Raw genomic sequence first — 23,664 nt, 5'->3', positions numbered from 1 at the left:
CCCCAGAGGTTAGCATCCCAGCTTACCTCCCTATATCTGGACATGCTCAGACCGACGCGCAGCGGACGCGCTTAGCGATTACTGAGTTACCTCCTGTGTCACTTTACTCAGGGAGCACCTGGGAAAGGGCTCCCTCTTGGTCTCGGAGGACATCTCTCTGCCGCAAATAAGATTACTTTTGCTTGGTAACATCTTGAATTGCTGCATTTGTAGAGCGCCTGGGAAAGGGCTCTCATGTTATTTTAACTAATTTTACTCTGTTTATTTCTTTTCACGTTGCAATTGCCTGTCACTTCGTGTTTTAATGACATTCCAATTTTAAATATATTTCCACACTCCCTCTTCCTTTTCTGGCTCACCTGCCGGTTGGGTTTGGCGTCCCTCCCGGGTCCAACACGGATTCTTCCGATTGACTGGAGGAAGGTGCCACCAACCGGAAGTCAGGTGTCCTCACTTTTCTCCTCGCACCACCCCAGAGGTTAGCATCCCAGCTTACCTCCCTATATCTGATCATGCCCAGACCGACGCGCAGCGGACGCGCCAGAGGCAAGCCCGTCTGCACCCGTCCGCGCCTGTGCCGCGACCAGCGCCATCCATGCTGCTGGCGGCCCTTACAACACCCGGATCTGTTGGTCCTCCTCTCAATTACTGTCTATTAAAGACAAATGGGGCAATTGCCCTGCCCCTTCCCTTTTCAACCTCGCTGATCCTCCTTCTGTCCTCCACTGTGATAACTGCTCTTTGGCACTTAATGGGGTCTCCTTCTTCCCCCGATCGCTTAGCCCTACCTCTCCACTTCCCAATATCCTTATCTAACCCATAGCGCCTCTACTATCCGCAAAAGCCTGTCTTCTTAACTTCTTAACCCTAATTCTGATGACATTTGGCTCTCCCTAACAACTCATGCCTGGGACATCATGTTTCTAACCGAAACATGGATCAGGGATTCCTCTAACCCTGATCTTATGCTTGCTCTTCCACCAGATTACCATCTCACAGGAATTAAAAGACCCAATAACAAACTTGGAGGTGGGATTGCTGTGATACTTGGACACGGTTGCCAATTATCCTCCAGAAACATCTCCAATATTAGTCCTTTGGAAGCAATGTACTTTTGCATGTAATGTATTTTTGATTCCTAAACTTACTTTGTGTTATGTTGGGCGTGTCCCCGGTCCACCACTGATTGTTCAGCTTGCGTGGAGGGACAGAGCGCCGTACCAGGAAGTGTGTAACTCCACTTCCGGTCTTCGCCAAGGTTAGCAGTCTAGCTGCTCGCCACCACCGGCATATAAACCTAATGCCCCCTCTGACGCGCAGCGGACGAGCGCAGCGGGAGCGCCGCGGGCGCGACGAAGGCGTGCCTAAGGCAAGCCCCTCTGCGCCTGTCCGCGCCTGTACCAGGCCCAGGGCCAGTCCCCCTTGTCCTGGGCATACTGATGCCTACTGTACCCCCTTGCGCTATTCCTCCTCTCAGCTAAGGGAACTTAATACACCCATTACCAACACGCGGTGTCGACACTTGCCCCCTCCTTGCTGCCTTGTGTCCGCCCCGGCCCCATGTCCAGGCTGTAATTACACTCTCCCTTGTCCTTTGCCTTCCGCCTATACCATCAGCTCCACATCTAAGCGCTATTTTCGTTTGCCGCTTATTAATACCCGCTCCCTCCCGAAACACAGCTTGGAAATTAGGGAATTCATTGCAAACCAGGAGCTGGACATCTTGTTTGTAACTGAATCCTGGGGAGATGCTGCTTCCGGCCCGGATTTCTGTTCTTCCACCCCGGAAGGCTTCTGTGTGGTAAGACAGGACAGAACCACGGGGAGAGGAGGTGGCTTAGCCATCATCCATAAATCGGTTTTTCACTCTAAAATCGAACCCATTTATCGACTGGATTGTGAAGCCTGTGCCATTTCCATCACTCTCAATCACAATCAAGTTTTTAAAGGCATCCTTGTTTACCGTCTCCCTGGCCCGCACACTTGTTTCCTTTCGGCCCTTGATGAATTTTCTGAACTCTCCTTAGGTCAGTCTGACTATACCATCTTGGGGGGACTTCAATTTTCACCTGGAAGTCGCAGGGGACAAAGACACCACTCAACTTATTGCTGACCTATCAGCGGTATGATTACAGCAGTTAGTGGCAGTCCCTACTCATCAAGCAGGACATACGCTTGATGGTTTGTTCACCAATAATCCTAATATTGCATTGTCCACAGTTGTTCCCGTAGTATGGTCGGACCACTTTGCTGTCATTTTCACCATCTTGGCTCATAACCCCAACCCTCCTCAGGCCACAGCTCATACCCCCATCAGTACCAGAGCCTGGAAAAACCTGGACTACCCTCTCTTATCCAATATCTTGGCTGGATCTCCTTACGAGGCGTCACCACACCCCAGCCTTCTGTCCAGCAGGTACCAGGAGTGGATTTTGGATGCAATTAATCAAGTAGCCCCGGCCAAGTCCATCATCTCTAACCGGGATACTCCATCTGCCCAATGGTTCACGGAGGATCTCCGACTACAACAACAGTATTGTAGGAATTTAGAAAGGCGCTGGCGCAAGCACTATAGCCTTTCAGACAAGCAAACCTACAAAGATGCGCTAGCGCTATATAAAAAATCTATTATTAAATATTAAAGCTCTTTCTTTCTGGCCCAGATGAGTCCGCCCAGAACTCCGCACGAAAGCTATTCCAAGTAGTCGATTCGCTCTCTAACCCTCCGACAGGGCCTCCCATTGAGCCATCTCAAGATCTTTGTAATGTGGTAGCGACTTTTTTCTCCACCAAGGTCACCAATATTTACTCATCTTTCTCCTCCCTTAAACGCTCTAAGTGCCCTGACCCCCCTCCTTTGTTCCCTTTACCCACATCCACTGACCCCCCTCCTTTGTTCCCTTTACCCACATCCACTTTTTCCAAATTTCATATGGTTTCTACTGAACAGATCAGCGCAGAGACATCCCAGGATAGTTGTGCGCAATAAAAATCCCAAAAACATAAACATAAACATATCCTCCACCACCTATTTGGTGCTTGCTGGAATTCTTATTTATCGTCCACCTAATTCCTGGCCACAACCGCTCTTAGATTTCTATGACATTGTGGCAGATCTATCACTAAAACATGCACATTTCACTGTGCTCGGTGATTTCAACCTTCACGTCGATGATGCAGGCTGTTCTAAAGCTGGCCAACTTTTAGAAACTATGAATGGCCTCAATCTCACGCAAAGAGTGAACGCCCCTCTCATAAGGCTGGCCACACTCTTGACCTACTATTCTCGAACTATCCCTACCTCCTCACTACTAAACCCTTGCCGCTCCCCTGGTCAGACCACTCCCTGATCCCCTTTAGTTTCAATCTCATTTCACCTCCTTTCCAGCCCCCCCCCACCTGACCCGAGAGGGATGCAGAAAATGGTGCAAGGTCTCCTGTTCTTTCCTAGCCCCTGTCCTTGACAACTTCATGCCATGGGCCAGTGGAGACCCGGATCATGCTGTTGCAGGCTTCAATGACTGGCTTTCCTCTGCTCCTGACAAAGTTGACCCTATCCAACCAATTGTCTTCACCAGACTTAAGCCCTCTGGTCCTTGGTTCACCCCGCACTACTTACCGCAAAGAGCGGCTGCAAAAAATTGGAGCGTAGCTGGTGACTCACTTATAGTCTAGAGGCTAAAGCAGCATATAGAGCAGCGATTAAGAACTTTCACAGGCTAAACCACGCAGAAATGAAAGACTATTATGCTAAGCAGATCAACTCGGCCAGCAACTCTTCTAAATCCCTCTTTAAAATGGTAAAAGGCTTTGCTAAGCCAGATGCCCTGTCCAGTAAGACTCCCCCCTACTCAGGAACTCTGCGACGGTCTCTCTAATTTCTTCCACGATAAAATTGTTGAGATCTACTCTTCCTTTGACCCTTCCTTGCACCACCCTGAACCCATCATTGAACCCCCCCACTGCCCACTCTCTCACTTCCTTTTTGCCGATCTCTCACAAAGCTGCACTTCAAAAATGGCTTTCCTGTAAATCTGGTTCACCCACTGACCTCTGCTCAGCTTCCCTTTTCAGCTTAGTCGCCCAACTTATTATTTCTCCACTGACCACCATCTGGAATACTTCACTACGGACCGGAATCTTCCCCTCTGCCTGGAAACAGGCCATGCTTTTACCCATTTTTAAAAAACCTGATGCCGACCCTTAAGTTTTTAAAAACTACCGCCCCATCTCCCTTTTACCTAAACCAGCGAAGGTTCTTGAAAAAATTGTCCAGGAACAACTCGCCACCTATCTTGAAACCAATCTCCTTCTCCACGACTCTGTCTGGCTTCAGACCCAGTTTTAGCACCGAGACCTCCCTGCTGGAGGTGTCGGAAATCATCCGCGAATCCATTGACAGGGGGCGAGGCAGCCATGCTCGTGCTCCTCGACCTGTCTGCGGCGTCGATACGGTTTCCCATAACATCCTGATAGAGCGCCTTCTCAGCCTTGGGATCCAGGGATTCCTGGCTTAGATCGTACCTAACTGACCGCGCTCAATCAGTTTCCTTGCGGCCCTTTGTCTCTGGTGAAAAACCACTGAATTGTGGTGTCCCACAGGGCTCCGCACTCAGCCCCCTACTTTTTAACGTCTACCTATCCCCCTTAGCTCAAATTGTCGACGCCTGCGGAGTCCGTGTGATCTCATACTCTGACGACACCCAGTTAGTGTTCTCTTTTAGGGACCACTCCAAAGCCACATTTTCCAAGTTTCGAGGTTGCCTGCACAATATCTCGTCCTGGATTGGCCTCAACACCCTCAAGCTAAACTCGGACAAAACGGAGGAGCTATTTTTTAACCAACCAAGCCCTCCTTCTCCCTCCCTCTGGTGGCCTCTAGAATTATCCCTTCCTCCCGAACCTGTGACCTCAGCCAGGAACTTAGGGGTCAGATTCAACAGTGAACTCTCTTGCAAAAATCAAATTGACCAAGTATCTGCAGCCTGCTTTGGGAAACTCTGCATGATCAGGAAAATCTTCCACTTCCTCCCTCAGGACTCACGTAGGAGCGTGATTCATGCACTTATTACTTCCCATTTAGACTGCGCTAATAGCTTGTATGCAGAGGCCCCTGCCTACCTGATTAGATGCTTACAAATAGTCCAGAATACGGCAGCTAGGCTGATTTACAAATATCCCTTACCGCCACTCGATTTCCCCTTTCCTGAAGAAGCTTCACTGGCTTCCTGCGTCAAAACGTATCCAATTCAAATCTATGATCTTAGTCTTCAGAGCACTTCAGAATACGGGTCCGCCTATCTGAAAGCTCGACTCAGACAGGCCCAATGTAATCATGCTCTCCGATCCAACCACCTTCGATTCCTCATCTCCCCCCGCTTTCGCCGCTCCAGAATGGGCGGTAGAGCCTTTGCGGTAGCGGCTGCTAAAAGTCTGGAATAGCCTATCTTTGGGTCTACGACTGACTAACTCAGAACCCATCTTCCGCCGAGACCTCAAAACATGGCTCTTCTCCAGATAGTATTTTTCACTGAGTCTACTCACCTCTTTGCCGTCCAAGCTCTGGGTAGCTGTGAGCTATACAAGCTCCAAAATAAAAATAAATAAAATAAACCGTTTTATTGAAAATGCCCGTCTCTCTATTTCTCTGCACCTCTGTTGAAATGAAGCATGAATGATTGACTGAGTGAAATACTCATATATTGTTTCCACAACTCTAGAGATATATTTCTTATTCTTGGGAAACAAAGTTCTAATATTTATGCGGTTGTCAGAAACTAATACCTTCTTGTGAATTCGAGAAAGTTTCTAGTGACCTCTGAGCTAGCTGGCACTAACTATTAAGTTTAGTATATCCGATAGAGACCTAGTTGACCTCAGTCCTACGTCTAATCTATAGGATATATTATTCCAATGCGCAGAGCCTATTGGGAATATAGGAACTACACTACAGAGGTCTCAGATCTTGTGCCAGGAGTCACTATGCCTTAAGAAGTGGCTGGACCTTCAGGTGATCTACTCTGTGCTACTAAATACAAGGGCAGATGAGCCCTTCACTAGTGGGGCGTACTCTGACTGGATCTTTTTGTCAATTCTGAGAACGATGCAGTGTTTGGATAACTGGTATCTGGAGTTCACACTAGGTGGTTTCTTAAGGGACACATTCTTCTTGCAGTGGTGCACAGGACTTTTCTATGCATTTCCACTGCTGCCTGTACTACCTCGAGTTATGAGTAGGGTAGGATGGACCAAACCAAATTTATATTTAATAGCTCTGAATTGGGCCTAGAAAGTATGTTTACCCGATCTGCTGAGCCTCAGCATCTCCCCTCTTATCAGTCTGTCCTTGCAGGATGACCTTCTGCTCCGCAACAGTGCAGAGTCCTGCACCCAGATCGCCACAATCTACACCTCCAAACATGGAGATTGAGCACTGACAACTGAGCAGTGTTTATTTACTTACTGAAGTCATAGATGTGATTCTTGTGAAAAGGTGCTCCTCAACTAAATTGACTTATTTATGCATTTTGTCCTTTAGCAGATGGATTAATGTTAATTAATGTACAGATTACTGTAGAAATCAAGGATTTTGGTGCTGGTTACTTTCTTTGAAACACACTGGCCAATAAGGCTAGACTTGCTTTGTGATATTCCATGCTAGATGCACTTACTAGGGCTTGGCATTTGTAGTTATCTGCCAAGCCCTTATAATAAACAAAGTAGATTAAAAAAAACTCTACATGCATAGAGGTACATAGATGGTCTTTGGGTCTGGCTTTTTTTTACCCGAGTGTCGTTCCACTGTTCTCCATAATCGGCTATTGTATGAGCTAATGGATTAGCTGGTCAGTTATGTAATTATTGCTGAACACGTGCATATCTACCTAGAATTGAGTGCACATCATTGTCTGGGTTTGGGGGCAGTCCTTTAGTTACCATCTTTCCCTTTTGCTGGTTTTGATTTCCTTCCTTACTTTTTAATTGTACATGTTTTTTAGAGTACTGCAGCTCTCCAGAGAGCATTTCCAGGTCACTTTCTAACTGATCATTTCATCTGCAGTATCCTGTCAGTTACTAAACTGGTCAGCCAAGCTGGGGTGCTATTGTCAATGTGTTGTGATTCTTATGCGATATCCACTAAGTTTAGAAGCATTACATTGACCATCTTGGATCAGTACAGTGTGCCAGCATTCAAAGATGTCCACCCACTACGATAGTTACAGCGTGGCCATCTTGGAATGGTATTGTTGATAGTCTATCATTGTTTTTTTAAGCTCCATAACTTCTAAATGTGCCAGCTATTTTGGAAATTTAAAACCACAATAAACTGTATAATACCATTGTGAGACACCACTTGATCTTATGGTTAATAATTTCTTTTTATTGCATCATATGCTTGCCAAGTTTAGGCAGCAGAATATTTTTTGTTCTAAGTTTATACTTTTAATTTATCTTCCATACATTTCTGACTTTGTCTGCTTTCTTGGTGATGGGTAATAGAGTGAATGCAAGAATGACTCAGTGGGTGGATGTGTGAGTGCAAGTATGAGTGAGAGAGGGCATGTATTTTGACTCGTTCATTGCCTAATCTCATCAATACTATAACAAGGACTTTTAGTTATGAGCCAGACCTGTTGACATTAGCAGTACTTGTTCTATGTGGGGATTTTTGAAATAATGGGCTTATGATCTTATGTGTATTAGGTCAGGTATTTTGAACCAACGGTTTGCTTGCAACATTCATGAAAAGACCTGTTATGATTCTGATTTTCTAGTTGGTTTTATGACATTATTCCTTACAGTAGCAGAGGCCCCCTTACCCGTACATTTGTGGCCAGTGGTTTAATGGTGCTCGAATTTAAATAAACACAGAGGTTGTCGGCTGGTGCTGACTGGATGCACTTGCTCAATTGCATAGTTTCATTCTGTGGGTCTTTCACATTTAGCTATTGGTCTGTTGGAAGTGCGATTCATATTTGGACCTCCCCACTGGACAACCATTTAGTAATTTGTAGTGGCAGTCCCCATGAGCAACATAATTTTGCCTTTTTGTGCCTAGTTTTACACATGGAAGTGATAAGAACAAGGCCTATCAATGTAGTCATGCACTCTGTGGGACCACAGGCAACAGACACTAAGCCCATTGATGAGTAACTGTGGAATCTGTAATTTCATTGCTTACAACAATTGCATGCACCTAAACGAAGCTAGAACTCTTGACTTTTCCAGAGCTTGTTGACATATGCGCCTATATTTAAAAAACAAGGAGCAAGAATTGATAAAGGCTTTTCTGTACTAAGTAGCCACTTCCCTAAAAACTGCACATGACTGTCTATATGTTTTTCAGGCTATCTGCCCCCACATATGCTGTAAATGGATATATGTTGGTATTTATAATCACATAATACATGGGATTCTACAATCCCTGTATAAAAACGTGTCTCTAATTTCTTTATATTCAGCGACATTTTGGACACCCAGTCGCAGATTTTAAAGAAATGTATTTGGAACTCAACTGTATTAACTTATTACAGTTGACTTCTGACATCCCAATGTATGTTGCCAGCAGCCAGTGGAAAGTTAGGCCAGAACAGGTCACCGAGCAAAATTAGCTCATCTGTTTAGAGAACGAAAAACATTGCCTTTCTTTATGCTCTGTTTTTCTATCTGTACATTGACCAGAAGAAAGATAATTATGGCAGTGTGTTTAGTTTTTACTTACATTGTGTAATTATAGAAAAGTTTGAATCTGTCTGCTGCATCTCTTTGAAAAAACTAACTTGTGTTAAACTGATTCTAATATCTTTTTTGCAACAAATATCTACCAGCTTTTTTAATGTTTATTTTTGCACTAGAGAGCCTTTTTTTATTCTTCGTTTGCAAACATGCCCTCTATTTCATTTTAAAGATGTATGCACCAAGGATTTAAGTGGTTTGTGGGAAGGATGATGGTGTGACCATGTATAATAAGGAATTATGTGCCCCTGTCGTACATGATGATGACATTGCAAGTCACCTCTGAGTTCCATAACCGTATAAAGGAACAAAGCCTTTGGCTCTGTTCCTATATCTGGTTATTGAATTCCTCAGTGACTTGCAATATCCTCCTAACGTAGGATACTAACAGGGGGTACTTTATCCTATACGTCATCCATGTTGTAATGCTTTAGCATTGTATATGTATATGTTTACAGTCTACCGGACACAAAAGATTATTTCAAGACCTACATTGTTCATCTGTATGTGAAAAAGTCTCGAAGATAAATCCAGATAATGACTGTGCAACATAATACTTACTAGGCTGAATTGAGAAAAGTGCAGCAGGAACTTGTGGATGCGCTGAAAAAATTATCCATGTCTGAAGCCTCACTCGAGGTTACAACACAAAATAGAAACAGCCTGGAAGAGGAAAAACTACGTTTACAGAACGAAATTGAAAAGCTCAAATGCAAGGTAATTGCCTTCCTATTATGAAAGACCAAAACTGCTGTTGTGTTTATGCAATGTTAACAATTTTAAACACATTTGCCATTTAAAAAAATACCATTGCATCATTCTTGACTTCTTAGACCCTTCCTTGGCATTAAGTCATTTTTGTATGTTTTATTGCATTGCTTTCTAAACAAATTAACTTGTAGTCCTTTAGCCTTCTTTTTTTTTCTTCAAACATATTTTATCGAAAGTATTTCAAAGTACATCATAGGTTATTACCATCATTTCACAGCCCACAGGGAATGTTGCAAGTTTCGACAGGACGAAAATTGTACATAGTTGCACAGTGCTAAATAGTGACCCGGCCCCATTCTCATGGAACTGCTTCAATGAAGGGTACAGTTTCTGAAAGTAGTGGGCCTTGGGGCAGACCTTTACATTCCTTGTGTGAAATGAAACGAGTTCAGTGGATGTCCCATCATCCTTTTGTGACAGTAATTTCTCAAAACCTTCCAACCGGAAGGTTCCATAGGAAGCGCACTAAAAACATATAACAAACAACTCCCAACCAAGGAGTAACAAAGAACCCCCCCCCCCTATAATGGTGGCAGCAATATTAAACCAGCTTAGTCAACTTGTGTTAATAGAAGGGAACTCAGAATTGAAAGAGGTGAAGGAGTCTGACGGAAGAAGGACAGACAGCCGATGGTAATCCTCGAGAGAGGAAGGTAACTAATGGGCCCCATTTAAATTCAAAATTCTTGAAATTATCTCTAAAAATATCTGACATTCGTTTCAGGCTGAGTCATTTCCATAATCGAGAATGCCGAAGTGAGATTGCTGGAGCTTCCCTCCTCTTCCAGGCGGCTGCCAGGGTGACCTTCGCCGCACCCAGACAGAGCCACATGATTGCCTTATCTGCTCTGGTCTGGTGCTCCAGGATTGGGTAGCGAAGTCCCAAAAGGACTCCTGCCATGGTGTTTGTAATGGGGTATCCCAACAAGTCTTTGATGTGTGTGAGTATATCTTCCCAAAAGGGCGTATAGTCTGGCAGTCGCACCAGATGTGCTGAAAGTCCCCCTGAAGCCCGCAACCCCTCCAGCATCTATTGGAAGTGTTGGGAAAGATCTACTTAAGCCTGGACGGATGGAGATACCAATCCATCATGGTCTTAAGATGAGCCTCCCGGAGCTCTATGGAATGATTGAATGGCGTAATGCCGGTCCATAGGTGTGCCCATTCGTCTTCGGAAATAGCACGCTGTAGTTGTTCCCTTCCACATATACATATATCGTGGTCGTGGAGAGAGTGTGGTAGTGAGTAGGAAGTTATATATAAATGAAATCACCCCTTTTCATAGAGCAGTCTTGGCGAGAAAGGACTTAAATCTTGTAGGAGGATGGGTAGCCGCCTCTCGTGCCTGAGGTGTAAGGGTCCAGTACATTAACTGATGTAGTGGTATCGTTCTGCATTATCTAGGCCATATTCCTGCTTGCAATTGTCAAAGGTGAGGGGATCAAAATTATGAAAAAAGTGTGTCAGAGCAAGGCACCATCCCTCCCTCCAAGCGTCAAAAGGCCCCTCATATCAGCCTGGCGGGAATGTGGGGTTAAAATGGATGGGTGTAAATGGTGAGGGAAAAGAGGTCCATCTGTCATCTCCCGCGACTGAATCCCATACTTTCAAGGTGGTGCATGTGGGGGTGCTATTGTATGCATTCTTGGGTCTATCCTTTTTGGGGCACCATACCAAATCCCAGATAGTCCTCCCTGTCACACTACGATCCATATGTAATCAATGTTTATCAGATTCCCGTTTTGACCACTCAATCAGTACTCTCAATTGTGCAGCTTTATAATATAGTGCTATTTCTGGGAGTCCCACTCCACCATCCCCTCGAGAGCAACGCAGTATGGAGAAAGAGAAGCAGGCACGTCCCCCTTGCCAAATGAAGTGCAAAATTGTGGTTTTAACTTGCCGAGTGTCATTTTAACAGTGTGTATCCGGCCCAGCAAAGACCGAAAAAGAGGTTTCCACTTTGTGAGTTCAGATTGGATACAAGTAAGAATGGGGGGAAGTTAGCAGCGTAGAGCCCCTCTACCCTAGGTGTTAACTGGGCTCCCAGTTACTGTATAGAGGAAGTGGTCCATTGGAGGGAAGTGAGAGACTAGAGCCTGCGTAATTCTGCGTGCGGAAGTGTAAGGTTAAGGATATATGATTTGCCAAGATTTATTTTAAAGCCGCTGAAGTTCCGGTTGTAAAGGTGGGGGAGATGCGGCAGGGTCAGAGAGTGACAAGAGGACATTGTCCGCAAACAGAGAAATTTTATGTGAGTCCCCACTGAATGGTATCCTTTGGATATCAGGATTGACTCTAATCGCCATCGCCAAAGGCTCAAAGCTAAGGGCGAAAAGTAGGGGTTAAAGGGGACACCCCTGTGTGGTGCCTCTAGAGTGGAAGAAAGAGGGTGAGTGCTCTCCATTGAACGCAACTTTAGATCGGGGTTGAAAATAATTAGCTCGAATCATAGTAAGAAATGTAGGTGCAAATCCGAAGGCCGTGAGCGTATTAAATAAGAAAGCCCAATCCACGCTGTTGCAGGATTTCTCAGCGTCAAGCCCTACCAGGACAGCAGGGATTTGACGTCTAATGCCTTCTCTATTAGATGTACAATTCGGCGGGTATTATCATGTGTTTGTCGACCCTTAATAAAGTCAGATTGGTCTGGGTGTATAAGATCAGGCATGAGATCGTTCAGTCGCTTGGCTATTATGGAGGAGTAGAGTTTCGCGTCAAAATTAAGCAGAGTAATAGGCTGATATGAGGCGCATACATGGGGATCCTTCCCTGGTTTGGGTGCAACAGAGATCATGGCCTCAGACATGGAGCCGGTGATCTCGCCCTCTTCAGCCATCTTGTTAAAGAGCCGCGTGAGATGTGGGCTGATGTCAGGGGCAAACGTTTTATAGAACAGGGTGGTATAGCCGTCCGGTCCCGGAGCTTTGTGGGGCTTAAGTGCTTTAATAGCAGCGTTGACGTCTTCGGAGGTGATGGGGGTAGGGAGTAAATCATTCCATTCAGGGGAAACCTGAGGGAAGTGTAGATAATCCCATTGGGCATCTGAATCTAATCGATCTCTAGTATAAAGGGTTTTATAAATTGAGCCAAAGATCTCGACCTCTTCCTCCTCTCTATGTGTGAGCTCTCCATCGGAGCCCTGTGCATCTCCAATGTACTCTCTTGTTTGTCTTTAAGCTGCCTAGTAAGGTGTTTGACAATCTTGTTGCCCTGGGAGTAAGATAAGTGTTGCAGTTTGAGGAGAGTGAATTCTGCCCTATTGTTCTAAATAGCTTGAAGTTTACCCCGGAGCGCCGTCAGAGTGCGAAGAGTCTGCCTTGCGGGATTCAATTTGTGGGCATGTTCAATAGAAGCCCCTTCCTTCTCCAGCAGTTCCCTCTCCCTGGTGCGTTGGGCTTTTAGTGCCGAGTTAAGGGCAATGTATTTCCCTCGGAAGACTGCTTTAAACGTGTCCCAGGTGGTTTATTCCGAGGTATCCTCAGGTTTATTAATGTCAAAAAATTCAATAATGGTTTGTCTTAGCTTAGTGCAGGATTTCTTGTCCCGCGTAAGCGAGGTCGGGAAGTTCCACCTGCGAGTAGTCGAGGCATTACAGCTCCAGGACAAACATATTGAAAGTAGGCTGTGATCTGGCACTGAAAATGGGAATATTTTAGCCTCTTGTTGGACGCCCATTAAAGATTGGCTTATGTAAATATAATCAAGTCAGCAATATATATGATGGACATGAGAATGAAAGGTGTAGTCTCGAGAATGGGGATAGAGAGCACTCCAGGCGTCCAAAAGGCCCATGTGGTGGAGGTGCTGTTGAGTGTCAGTGGAGAAGGAGCCCGTTTCTGAGCAATGTGGGAGTGTGCTATCTAGGTCTTTCTGCCAGGTCAAATTGAAATCGACAATGAGTATTAACATCCCCTTCACAATATCTAGTAGTTTCCTCATTAGCGTTTTGAAGAAAATAGTCTGCCCGGTGTTAGGGGCGTATACCGTTATGAAAGTGCAAATTTTTCCCATCAGACGACCCTTGACCATAATCCAGCAACCATCTTTGTCTTGCTGGACATCTAGCGGTTGGAATTTTATGAAGGAATGAAATAGAATCGCCACCCTCTATGTTTCGTAGGTGCTGAGGATCTGTATATCAGTGGGTGGTGCTTGTGTCGGAGGCGTGTGTCCTTAGCTCTGGCTCTGGTCCTTAGTCTCTTGCAAGGCCACTATCTAAAGGTGATGATCAATAATATACTTCCATACCTTTTGGCGCTGTTGAGGGGAATTAAGACCTTTAACATTCCAGCTTCCAATGGTGATCATCATTGTGTTAAAGGGAAAAACATTATCTAATTGAAAGCCCCCTTATTCCCTTGAGTACCCGGAAGTGAATATACCACAATCTAGTGCCATCTGTAAATACAGTGATGTCAGAAAGCCCATCAGAACGAAATACTAAAAAGCCACCACCATGTCCCTTCCATCCCATTCCCTCAAACCCTGGCAAAAATTAAAAGAAACATTACCAATAAATGCAAAATAAAAATCGCTGCCAGGTCCCTGTATGGGGTATGAAGCCCCTCCGGGATTAGGGCGAACATCAGGTCTGAGGACAGCGTCCACGCCCATTCCGGTCGTAACTCCAAATAAGGAAAGATATCTTTGTGCGGCTGAAGAATAGCCATTAGGACAGTTCCATACCTAGTAGAAATAAGAAGACAGTTTTCCTGCATATAAAGACCAAAGAGGGTGCATTACCCTGGATCATTACTGCATGCCATTACCGCGGGGGCCGGTTCACAGTCGTGACTGAGTCTCAAGGGAATGCAAAAGATATAATTACAACTAGCCCCCCACACCCCCTGAAAAACTTGAGGTATCTCAGTATGCGATTAGGTTAACATTCCAGGTCCAAGAGGCGAACTCCGGTAGCAGGTATCAGTCTCCACATTTGATTGAGTTGCATTCCAAGAATGTCAGCTGGTGGGAGGAAAAGTAAGACAATCCCCTATGCAAGTCCTCATGGTAGCAAATGTTCTTTGAGGCATTTGGTCAGTGGCTTCCCATGATCGCATAAGGAGGAGTGTGGCCTTTGGCTCCTCAGTGGATGGCGGAGTCTTATGACACCAGATACATTGCGGTCCAGCCATAGCATGCAAAAGGAGCCCTATGGTTTAGACATCATGGGCAGTTGAGATCATCCCCTTGGCCAGTGATCCATTAACTCGGCTTGTAGTGGTGGTGCAGACCTGGATCCTATTTATGATTCCTGCGGGACCCCGTGGTCCAAGGAGCAACATGGGCTGTTCCCAGGGACGTCCATTGATTTTAACATGTAAACTATAGCTTTAAGAACACTTGGGGGGGGGGGGGAGCCTGAATTACAGGAGTACAATAAAAAAGATGTAGGAAATGGGGTGTATTACATGGTGAGGGTGTTTGACCTCTCTGTGTAATACACTTATCAATGCCTTTAAGACCAGTAGGTTTCGTTTGTTAAAACTTAAGCTCAGTCCTAGATAGCTGTGGCACATAGAAGCAAGGCTTGCACAAAGGAACAAGTGTATACCATTTAATCATTACCAAAACAATTGAAGAAATACATAAGACACTCAAGAAATCCAACACCAATTTATAAAAATAGATTGTATTTTTACGTATTTCTAGATATCAAACTGAAAAAAATCCATCAGAGGGCTCCGGAGACACTTTTTCAGTTAACCATGAAAAAGCATTGGAAAATTCAATTAATTTTACCAAGAAAAACTTGGGTAAGTATCATCTCGGTTCCTATGAGTTATTTTAGTTGGTGACCAACTCGGGCAGGGCGTCCGTAAGGGGGACCAGCCAGGTCCACAGAAACAGTTACCTTGGAGGAAGAAGCAGTCTTCAGGAAGTTCCATGCACTTTTATCGCTTTGCTATATGTTCCTATGGAAGTTGTCCTGTTGCAGGCGATACAGGATGCTGAAAGATCCTCAAGGATGCTGTGAATGTGATGCAGTCAAAAGGTTCTTCCTGCGACTACTCGTAGGTCCACAAATTTGGTGAGGTGGTCCGTGCCACAGCGGTTGATAATACTCGAATACCTCTCGGTCACTGTGAAAGTCCAGTACTCACTGGGCTACCAGTCGCCCGGTTTCGTGGTTACTGCAGAACCCTTCCTCAGGTGGTAACTCGCATTCTGGGAGACCAAGCTGCCCTCCAATGACTCCCCTGGATCCAGCAGACTTGGTTGCAGCTTTGAGCATCGGGCCCTGTTCTTTGGTGCTGTACGGTGACAAGAAACGGTGGCTTCAAGATCTGGACTACCAACTCGCCCCAGCAGGCTCCTTAAGCTGTTGTGCTGTGACCAAGGGGTCAGCGAACTGAACCTTGGAGTCTCTTGCTTTGGCTGGACAATGGAGATGATTTCTTCATGAGCAGGATGCATCAGGCACAGTCCCTTCTCCTTTGCTAGCCTCAAGGTTCAACAGGTGCAGTCCATGACTGTGCAGCCTCTTTGCCGGTTCCTTAGTGCAGCACAGCAGTCCTTCTTTGGTCCTCTTCTCCAGTCCATCGAGATATGAGTTCTGGGTGCCCTGGTAATGTCCATAAAATGCCTTTAGGGTGGACACAGTCAGTACCCAAGGGTCTACCTGATGACCACTTCCTGCAAAGTTTGGCATTTAGCTATACCAGGATGCACCGTTCTGCCCACTTCCAAAACGTCAGTACCCCTCTCTTGGCGTAATGAGCTCCCTAGCCCATCTACCAAAGGAGCTACGCGTCCCTGGAAACCGGTTTGGCAAATGGTTTCCCCTTTCCTTTCCGAGTGCCAGCCTGGCTACTTAAACAATAAGGCAGCCCCTCTCCGTAGTGTTCCCGATTTGCTCTTCAAAGGCCGCTTCATCTTTGAAGCTCACCTTTTGGGCCAACACCTGCCTCCTGCACAGGATGCTATAGTTTTCTTTCCTGGGAGTCATTTGCAGGTCTCCTCCGGAGGGCAAAAACTGTCTCATGGAAAAACCCATGTGCAGCTGCGGAGGGGCACAGGGGATTTATGACCACATAGTGACAACTTCATAAAAGATATTGAAACAAGTTACATTAATTTCGATTTGGGCAATAAGTCTGGGTTAATGTACCGAGTTGTTTGAAACCTTACAGTATCAACTTTGGTGGTCCCAGTCAGAGGTTTACAGGGCTGTTGTGGCAACCGGCCACTCTGCAGTCACCATTGAGGCTTCTAGCCTATTCCACAGTAAAAAACAGAGTTGTGGGTTTTTACTGATGGAACATGTGAAAACACACATTCCACTTAAGAATATACGAAACCCTGCTTCAAGTCTCACTGTGCCTGCTTTAGGGGTGACCTATTTATGTTAAATAAAGAAGACCTGAATTTGCTATGACTTTATGTGCAAAGTTGAATTAGCAGTTGAACACTGGCCTTCCAGTCTTCAGATCAAATAAGGAAGCAGGTTATATATCTGCCACACTCAGGGTGGCACAAATCAGTCTTGCAGTCCCTGGTGTGAGCGTCTGCTTTACAGTCCTTGGATACCATTTACTAGGGACTTATAGTATGTTAGCTTAATACTTATTGGTTATAAGCCAATACAACATATAGAGTTTAAGGTTAGGGTACATCCCCTGAGATCTGGTAAGCATGTCTCACTGCACTTTCAGAGTGGAAAAACCAACAGCATTAGTCCAAAAGGGTGAACATAACAAATAGATTAATTTCCTGACACAAGCAGTAGTATGAAAACAAGTGACTGGTATTATATTGTTTGACTTTTTTAAATTTGATTTCAATCTTACAGATGCAAGAAACTGAGGAAATACACATCCAGTCCGAACGCTGTATACATGACTTAAAAAATATGTTGGATGACAAGGAACGAGAAGTAATTGCTGTATCTCAGAAATTTCATGAGATCTCAAATGTAACCTCTGGAACAGAGAAAACCGTAAAGCAACTAGAAGAGCATGTACAAATGTAAGTTGTTTTTTTAAAACATTTTCCTACCATTACAAATTAAGGGTTTGATTAAGAGTTTGGTGAATGCAGGATGCAGATGTCACTTCTGTCCTAGTTAAAGTCGATTGACAATATATTCAATTTGGTGGATATCCTGCACTGATCAAACTCTAAATTCTTCTCATACTGTCCTACTGTCTTCCCGGGTTACCACTTTTAGAATTATGTAACCCTTAACAGATAGAGATTTAAAGAATTCTTTAGAAAAATACTACAGTGCTACAATGTGCAGACAACATTTGTTTCACGTACTTGACACCATCTCAATAATGTCTTGTGTAGGAACTTAAAATAATATCTGCATCCATTTCCTGACAGTTGTGTATGTTTGTTTAGAAGTATAGCGTCATTGTAAACTATTGCTAGGGTCTCTTGCTCCTATGGTTATTTCTTTACTCATGTTGAGATTTTCATCTTGATAAAGCTTTCCACGACTCTATTGCAAGTAATGTTGCTTTTTCACTGGTGTGTTCACTACTCCTGCACAGGATGGTCGGGCGTGTAACATTGTCTGATGTAGACATATTGTAATACCGAAAATATAACCTTAGTAACTTGGGGTGATTTTAATAATGTGTGTTCCTATGTGAAGTACAATTGTCTTGTAGAATGTATCTACCTGTTTTTTTCCCAAATGTATCTGGGACTTGAGACTGCTTGTTTTCCTTGTATAATGTATCTACCTGTTTTTATCCCAATGCTATCCTCCCCTCCGAAGCCTTTAGTAAACCACCCGTCAATCCTGTAAAGCGCTCTGATACCCTCACGGGTCTGGTTCGCGCTCTATAACACTTTAAAATAAAAATAAAAAATATGTGCGTTTCTAATTCTAATACCTACAGGATTTGAAAAAAAGTTCTTTAGATTGGCATTAAATTAACATATGTAGTGAAATTTAAACAACATGTTACTTCACAACCAGTGTTTCTCATGAGCTCACTGTGATGATTATTCAGGTTTCCGTCCTATGTTTTGTTACTGCCCATTTTGCAATGACATAACATTGAGGTTCTTTAATGAGCATCTACAATCTATTTGGGATAAAGGCACTATATCCGTATTGGAGGAGGCTGCAGTTCAAATCCTTTATGCTGGAAACCAGTTTTCTCTGTGCAATTAGATTATTTGGTGTAGTACCAAGGTTGTCAGAACATTTTAGTGCAGTTGGCTGTACCCTCCATTTTAAACTTTCCGTTGACCCTTTATATAGAAAAACTTGAAAAGACACCCAAATGAAGTTGTTACTTGGCTACACCACTATCCTACCCATAAACTGGAGTGGAATAGTGGTGCAGGAAGGTGGTGTTGATTTTCGAAATTCAGACACACCCCTGGAGCACAAGCCACTCATCTTAGAACTCTAGGTACTACATCCAGCACACCATCAAACATGCAGGCTCATCTCACACAGGGAGACCCTAACAGAGACTTAGCAGTCACCAGAGACTACGTAACTGATAATGAGAGGGAAAGCCCAGCCTTAACAGTACAGATCAACATTAGGAGCTGGGACACCAGGATCACAGATACCTATAAACCCAATCCTGATTTCCCAATTCTGCCAGACAACACAGCGGGACAAGTGCCCAGAGCAGCCGGCACAGAAGGCCCACTTGGCTGGCAGTTTTTAGGCACTGGGCCCTAACACATCAACTAATACCCAAAAATATATGGCGCAAGCCAACTATGGTGACGGGACAATATTGCACAAGGGACAGTCCTACCGGACAGCAAACAGACCAATTCACCAAGCTCTTGAAACCTTAATTCAAGTCAAAGGGGTACTTTGATGTCCTGATTTGAGGTAACATTTTGTAGCTACTCCAAATCTTAGAGACATAAAAATAACCGACCTGCTTTCAATAGAATTTATCAGGACAGACACGCACTTGGAAAGAGAAAACACCAAGACCACATGGAGATCATCTTTGCTGGCCAACAATGTACTAGATGAACATAAACCATTCAAGTCATGATGCATAAGCATATCGCTCTACCACAGTGCAGGCTACACTTTCCCACTACTCACCAACATAGGGAACAAAATCAGCTACAACATGAAAACCACAGTCTCAGTACTCCGAGGAGCCAGGGGCCAATCATCTCCAAGAGAGCAGGTAAACAGTGGCTGCCATAGCCAAACCCATCCCCATCACAACAGTTACCCGGGCACCATGACACTCAGTGGCTCACGAAAACCATTAACTGGCTTGGGGGCACCCAATGACAAAAAATATGCAAAAAGAAGGGCCGCCTCAATGGAGCAACTGATCCCTTCGCCTTTGCTCATGGAACAATAATGACCTAAAAAGCATATTAGCGGACCCAGACTTTATTTTGTACAGCAAATCATTTGACATAATTTTGCTGAATGAAACGTGGATGGCCGAACCACTCCAACTGCAGGGCTTCATATGCTTCCACACACCAGCAACCAAGAAATCACAATGCGGCCAACTATTAGATGGGCTGGCAACCTACGTGTCAATAACTAGTACAACCACTATCAAAAAAAATCCCCTCCTCCTCAACAACTGTCAACACAATCAAGATCTTTCTCAGTTCTAAGAGAAAAAAGGAGGAGGTGTTAATTTTCAGCACCTACATAAATCCAAAACAGAAAAACAAAGATTCAAGGTGTCTTGTGGACTGTCCTTTGACATCTATAAAGAAACACAACACCCACAATCGCATTCTCTCAGGGGACCTAAACCTTCATGTAGGTTCTTCGACAGACAAGGAGACACTGGCCCAGTCCTCGGTCTGGAACATTCCTGAACAAAAAAAAACCTGCAATCCAGAGTGAGCATGATAGCTAGATACCTGCTGCAAACCCGGAGCACATTATCATCTGATAGACATCTAGCCGCAGAATTCTTAACTTAGAAAATCACCGGGTTTCAGACTGGATCCAGAAAATCTTTTTCCCCAGCAATACCTCTGCACGCCGCGGGGGACGGCATCGCCCGACTTCGTCCTGATGTCGTCCATGGAAGTGACATCAATGGAGACGGCGTGCTGACGTCAGTGTGTCTTCTTTTCCGCGTCCCAACGCGGATCCGGGGAAGCGATTACCACTGGCCTCTTTTTTGTTTTTCAGGCCTTCTCAACGCCTTTGGTGTCCGGGAACAGTGTGTGATTTATTTATTTATTTATTTATTTAAAAGTTTTATAGAGCGCGAACCAGACCCGTGAGGGTATCAGAGCGCTTTACAGGATTGACGGGTGGTTTACTAAAGGCTTCGGAGGGGAGGATAGCATTGGGATAAAAACAGATAGATACATTCTACAAGACAATTGTACTTCACATAGGAATACACAATATTAAAATCACCCCAAGTTACTAAGGTTATATTTTCGGTATTACAATATGTCTACATCAGACAATGTTACACGCCCGACCATCCTGTGCAGGAGTATTGACCACACCAGTGAAAAAGCAACATTACTTGCAATAGAGTCGTGGAAAGCTTTATCAAGATGAAAATCTCAACATGAGTAAAGAAATAACCATAGGAGCAAGAGACCCTAGCAATATTTTTTAACAACGCTATACTTCTAACCAAACATACACAACTGTCAGGAAATGGATGCAGATATTATTTTAAGTTCCTACACAAGACATTATTGAGATGGTGTCAAGTACATGAAACAAATGTTGTCTGCCCATTGTAGCATTATAGTGCCTTCGGGCTTCAAGGCGTGTGAATCCTGTATGTGGCAGATGTCATCGATGCATCCACACGCGATCTGTATGTGGTGCTTGGGAGTCCCCGCCGAAGTTGCTGGTCTATTCAACGGACGTCGCTCTCCTGCCGCAGGTAAGCACAAGAAAAAGAAGTCCCGGAGGTCGCCAACCTCCCGCGACAGCGGGACCAGGTTCTCCTGGTCTCCAGTGGACACGGGCCCTCAGGAGACTACCCCCACTTACCCGCCATTTCCTATAGCTGGTTGCGACTAGGGCCCAGATGTAGACCTATTCTCCGGCCTTAATAGCCATCTTTGGGTCACCCCCTTTCCCTGGTGCGCCTTCGGGCCCCATAGAGGGGTAGGGGCTCAGATCGGGATTTCGCCGGTGGGTTCGTCCTCGGAACCGAATGAGCACCCTGATTCGGTCCTGGAGTCGCTGCGACATCAGGACACGGCCGTGAGGGGCACCCTACTCATACGTTCAAGTCTTCCATGTCGTCTCCGCTCAGCTCCCTGAGCCGACGCGACTCCGAGTCAACTCCGTTCCTCTCCGCAGGTTCCCACCTTGGTGTAGGTTTCGTCGAGGCTTCTTTGGGGGAGCATAGACGTTGAGACTACGCCGTATGGGCGTCGATCAACGCTGGTGCTATCCCCAGTTGTTCATCAGTTGGTGGAGGTTGTGGAAAACAAAACTGAGAAGGCCCCTGTGGACTTGCCACCCACGGGTTGTTTTGCTGTCCCTCTGTGCAGGATCCCATGCACTGGCAGGGCCCTGGATGTCCTCGGGCTGTAAAGCCCCCACATTTTGGTGGAAGGATTAGCCTCATGCCGTCCGATACGAATGACTTGTTGCCACCTCGAATAGTGGCTAGTGCGACTTTTGCGAGGGCGGTTAGCAGGGCTACAGACTTTTTCCAAGTGCAGCAACCCTCAGTCTCTCTGTCCTCTGATCCATTGCTGGATTTACTCCACCAGGGCACCGTGCAAATGGGGCACGTGTTGCTCTTTGGTGAGTTGCTATACAGCACTCTTCTGGGAACTTGGGCGAGGCCTGCTTCGGGGGACTTGGTGGATCGTGCTATTGCACATCTAAATCGCCCTTCTGACCCTGTCTGTTTGTCCCTCCATCCTAGGGCTCAAGTGCTGGTAATTCAGGCGACTTCAGTCTTGCTGCCTTCTGCCCCTCCTCCGTTACTCCCTCCCACTTGGGAGTCTCGATGGTTGTTTTTGTGTGTCCGCCATGTATTTGCGTCCACCAGTGCAGGTCTTCGATCCCTGAACATGTCTTGCGTGTTTGCACGTGCTACTTCTGCCCTTTGGTACTCGTTTGTGCGCCTCCTTCCCTCTCCTCTGGAGGGTCCTCGGTCTGATTTGGATCGGTTGCTTCGTGTTGGCCTGGAAATGGCGCTATTTTTCATTCGGTCGGCCATGGACACTACTGATTCGGTGAGTCGAGCTATGGCCCGGTCAGTTGCTCTGCATGTTGCGCTGCTTTGATGGGGTCACCTTGTTCAACAGACATGCTGACTAGGCGATTCAACGTTTCATGTCTCAGTTTCCATGAGTTCAATGGTTTATAGTCCTTGTTGTGGACTTTGGCTTTTAGTTGCAGTATTGTTACTGCTTTTTCTGGTGCTCCGTCTCTGGGTTCAAGATGTTATTACCCAGATGGACTGTGCAGCTTTTTGCCGTCCTGTCCTTCTTTTGCTACAGCTGGCCAGCTGTTTCTGCATTTCATTTTGAGCCCTCTGCCTAAGCTCGTCTCAAGAGGTGTCCCTTGCTTTTATAGGGATGTGCCGTAACCTTTGTGGGGTACTTTTTGGCTATTGTATAGCTGCTCTTCCTGGCATGGGAAGTTTTGAAGGCTCCAGTGGAGTCTTCTTCGGAATTATTATTTTCTGTCTAAACTGCGGGTCTCCTGATTCATCCCACTCTTCCTACTGTGGTAGGATGTCCCCTCTGATGAGACCCACAGGTTTGGTGTGGCTCTCTCCTGGGGCATCTGGGTTGTCGTCTATGGTTTGTCTGTAGCTCTCTCCTGCCTCTGTGGAGGCACTTTTCCCCAAAGTGTTGTTTGGGTTTCTGCTATGCCTGGCTCTCCATGGCGTGTTATTTCAGCTTCGCTGTGCTGTTTCTGCTTGTTGGCACTTGCCCCTAGCCGGCATGTTGTTCTGTTCCGGAAAAGTTTCTTCTGTGTGGATTCTAAATGTGTGTACACACAGGATATGTTCGCTGTCACAGGGTGCCGGCGGAGTTCCTTGTGCCTGTGTCTTGGCTGCTTTCTATTCTGGTCCATTCCTGGTGTGAGGAAGTACTCACGTCTTCTCTAATGGCTCGGGCCCGTGGTGTTTTTGTCTATAGGCAGTAGAATGTCCACCAGCTACGTCACTGCTGTGTGTTGCCTTGTGTTCTATTTCCATCTGTACTTCCCTTGCAGGGACACTGGTACCTTTG

General features: G+C 45.4%; 1 protein-coding gene across 1 annotated transcript in view; it reads left to right on the top strand.

Annotated features, from left to right (window-relative positions):
• ANKRD26 (ankyrin repeat domain 26) overlaps nucleotides 1–23,664 on the top strand; it is a 969,942-nt gene that overhangs the window by 608,878 nt on the left and 337,400 nt on the right. The window contains exons 29-30 of the mRNA XM_086919420.1: nucleotides 9,301–9,453; nucleotides 17,303–17,478. Of these exons, the coding sequence (XP_086775546.1) occupies nucleotides 9,301–9,453; nucleotides 17,303–17,478 (329 nt within the window). The remainder of the gene's footprint in view (nucleotides 1–9,300; nucleotides 9,454–17,302; nucleotides 17,479–23,664) is intronic.

This window comes from Lissotriton vulgaris, chromosome 1_1, assembly GCF_964263255.1.
Source record: "Lissotriton vulgaris chromosome 1_1, aLisVul1.2, whole genome shotgun sequence".
In the NCBI taxonomy this organism is placed as follows: Eukaryota; Metazoa; Chordata; class Amphibia; order Caudata; family Salamandridae; genus Lissotriton; species Lissotriton vulgaris.
This window is presented reverse-complemented; position numbering and strand designations above follow the sequence as displayed.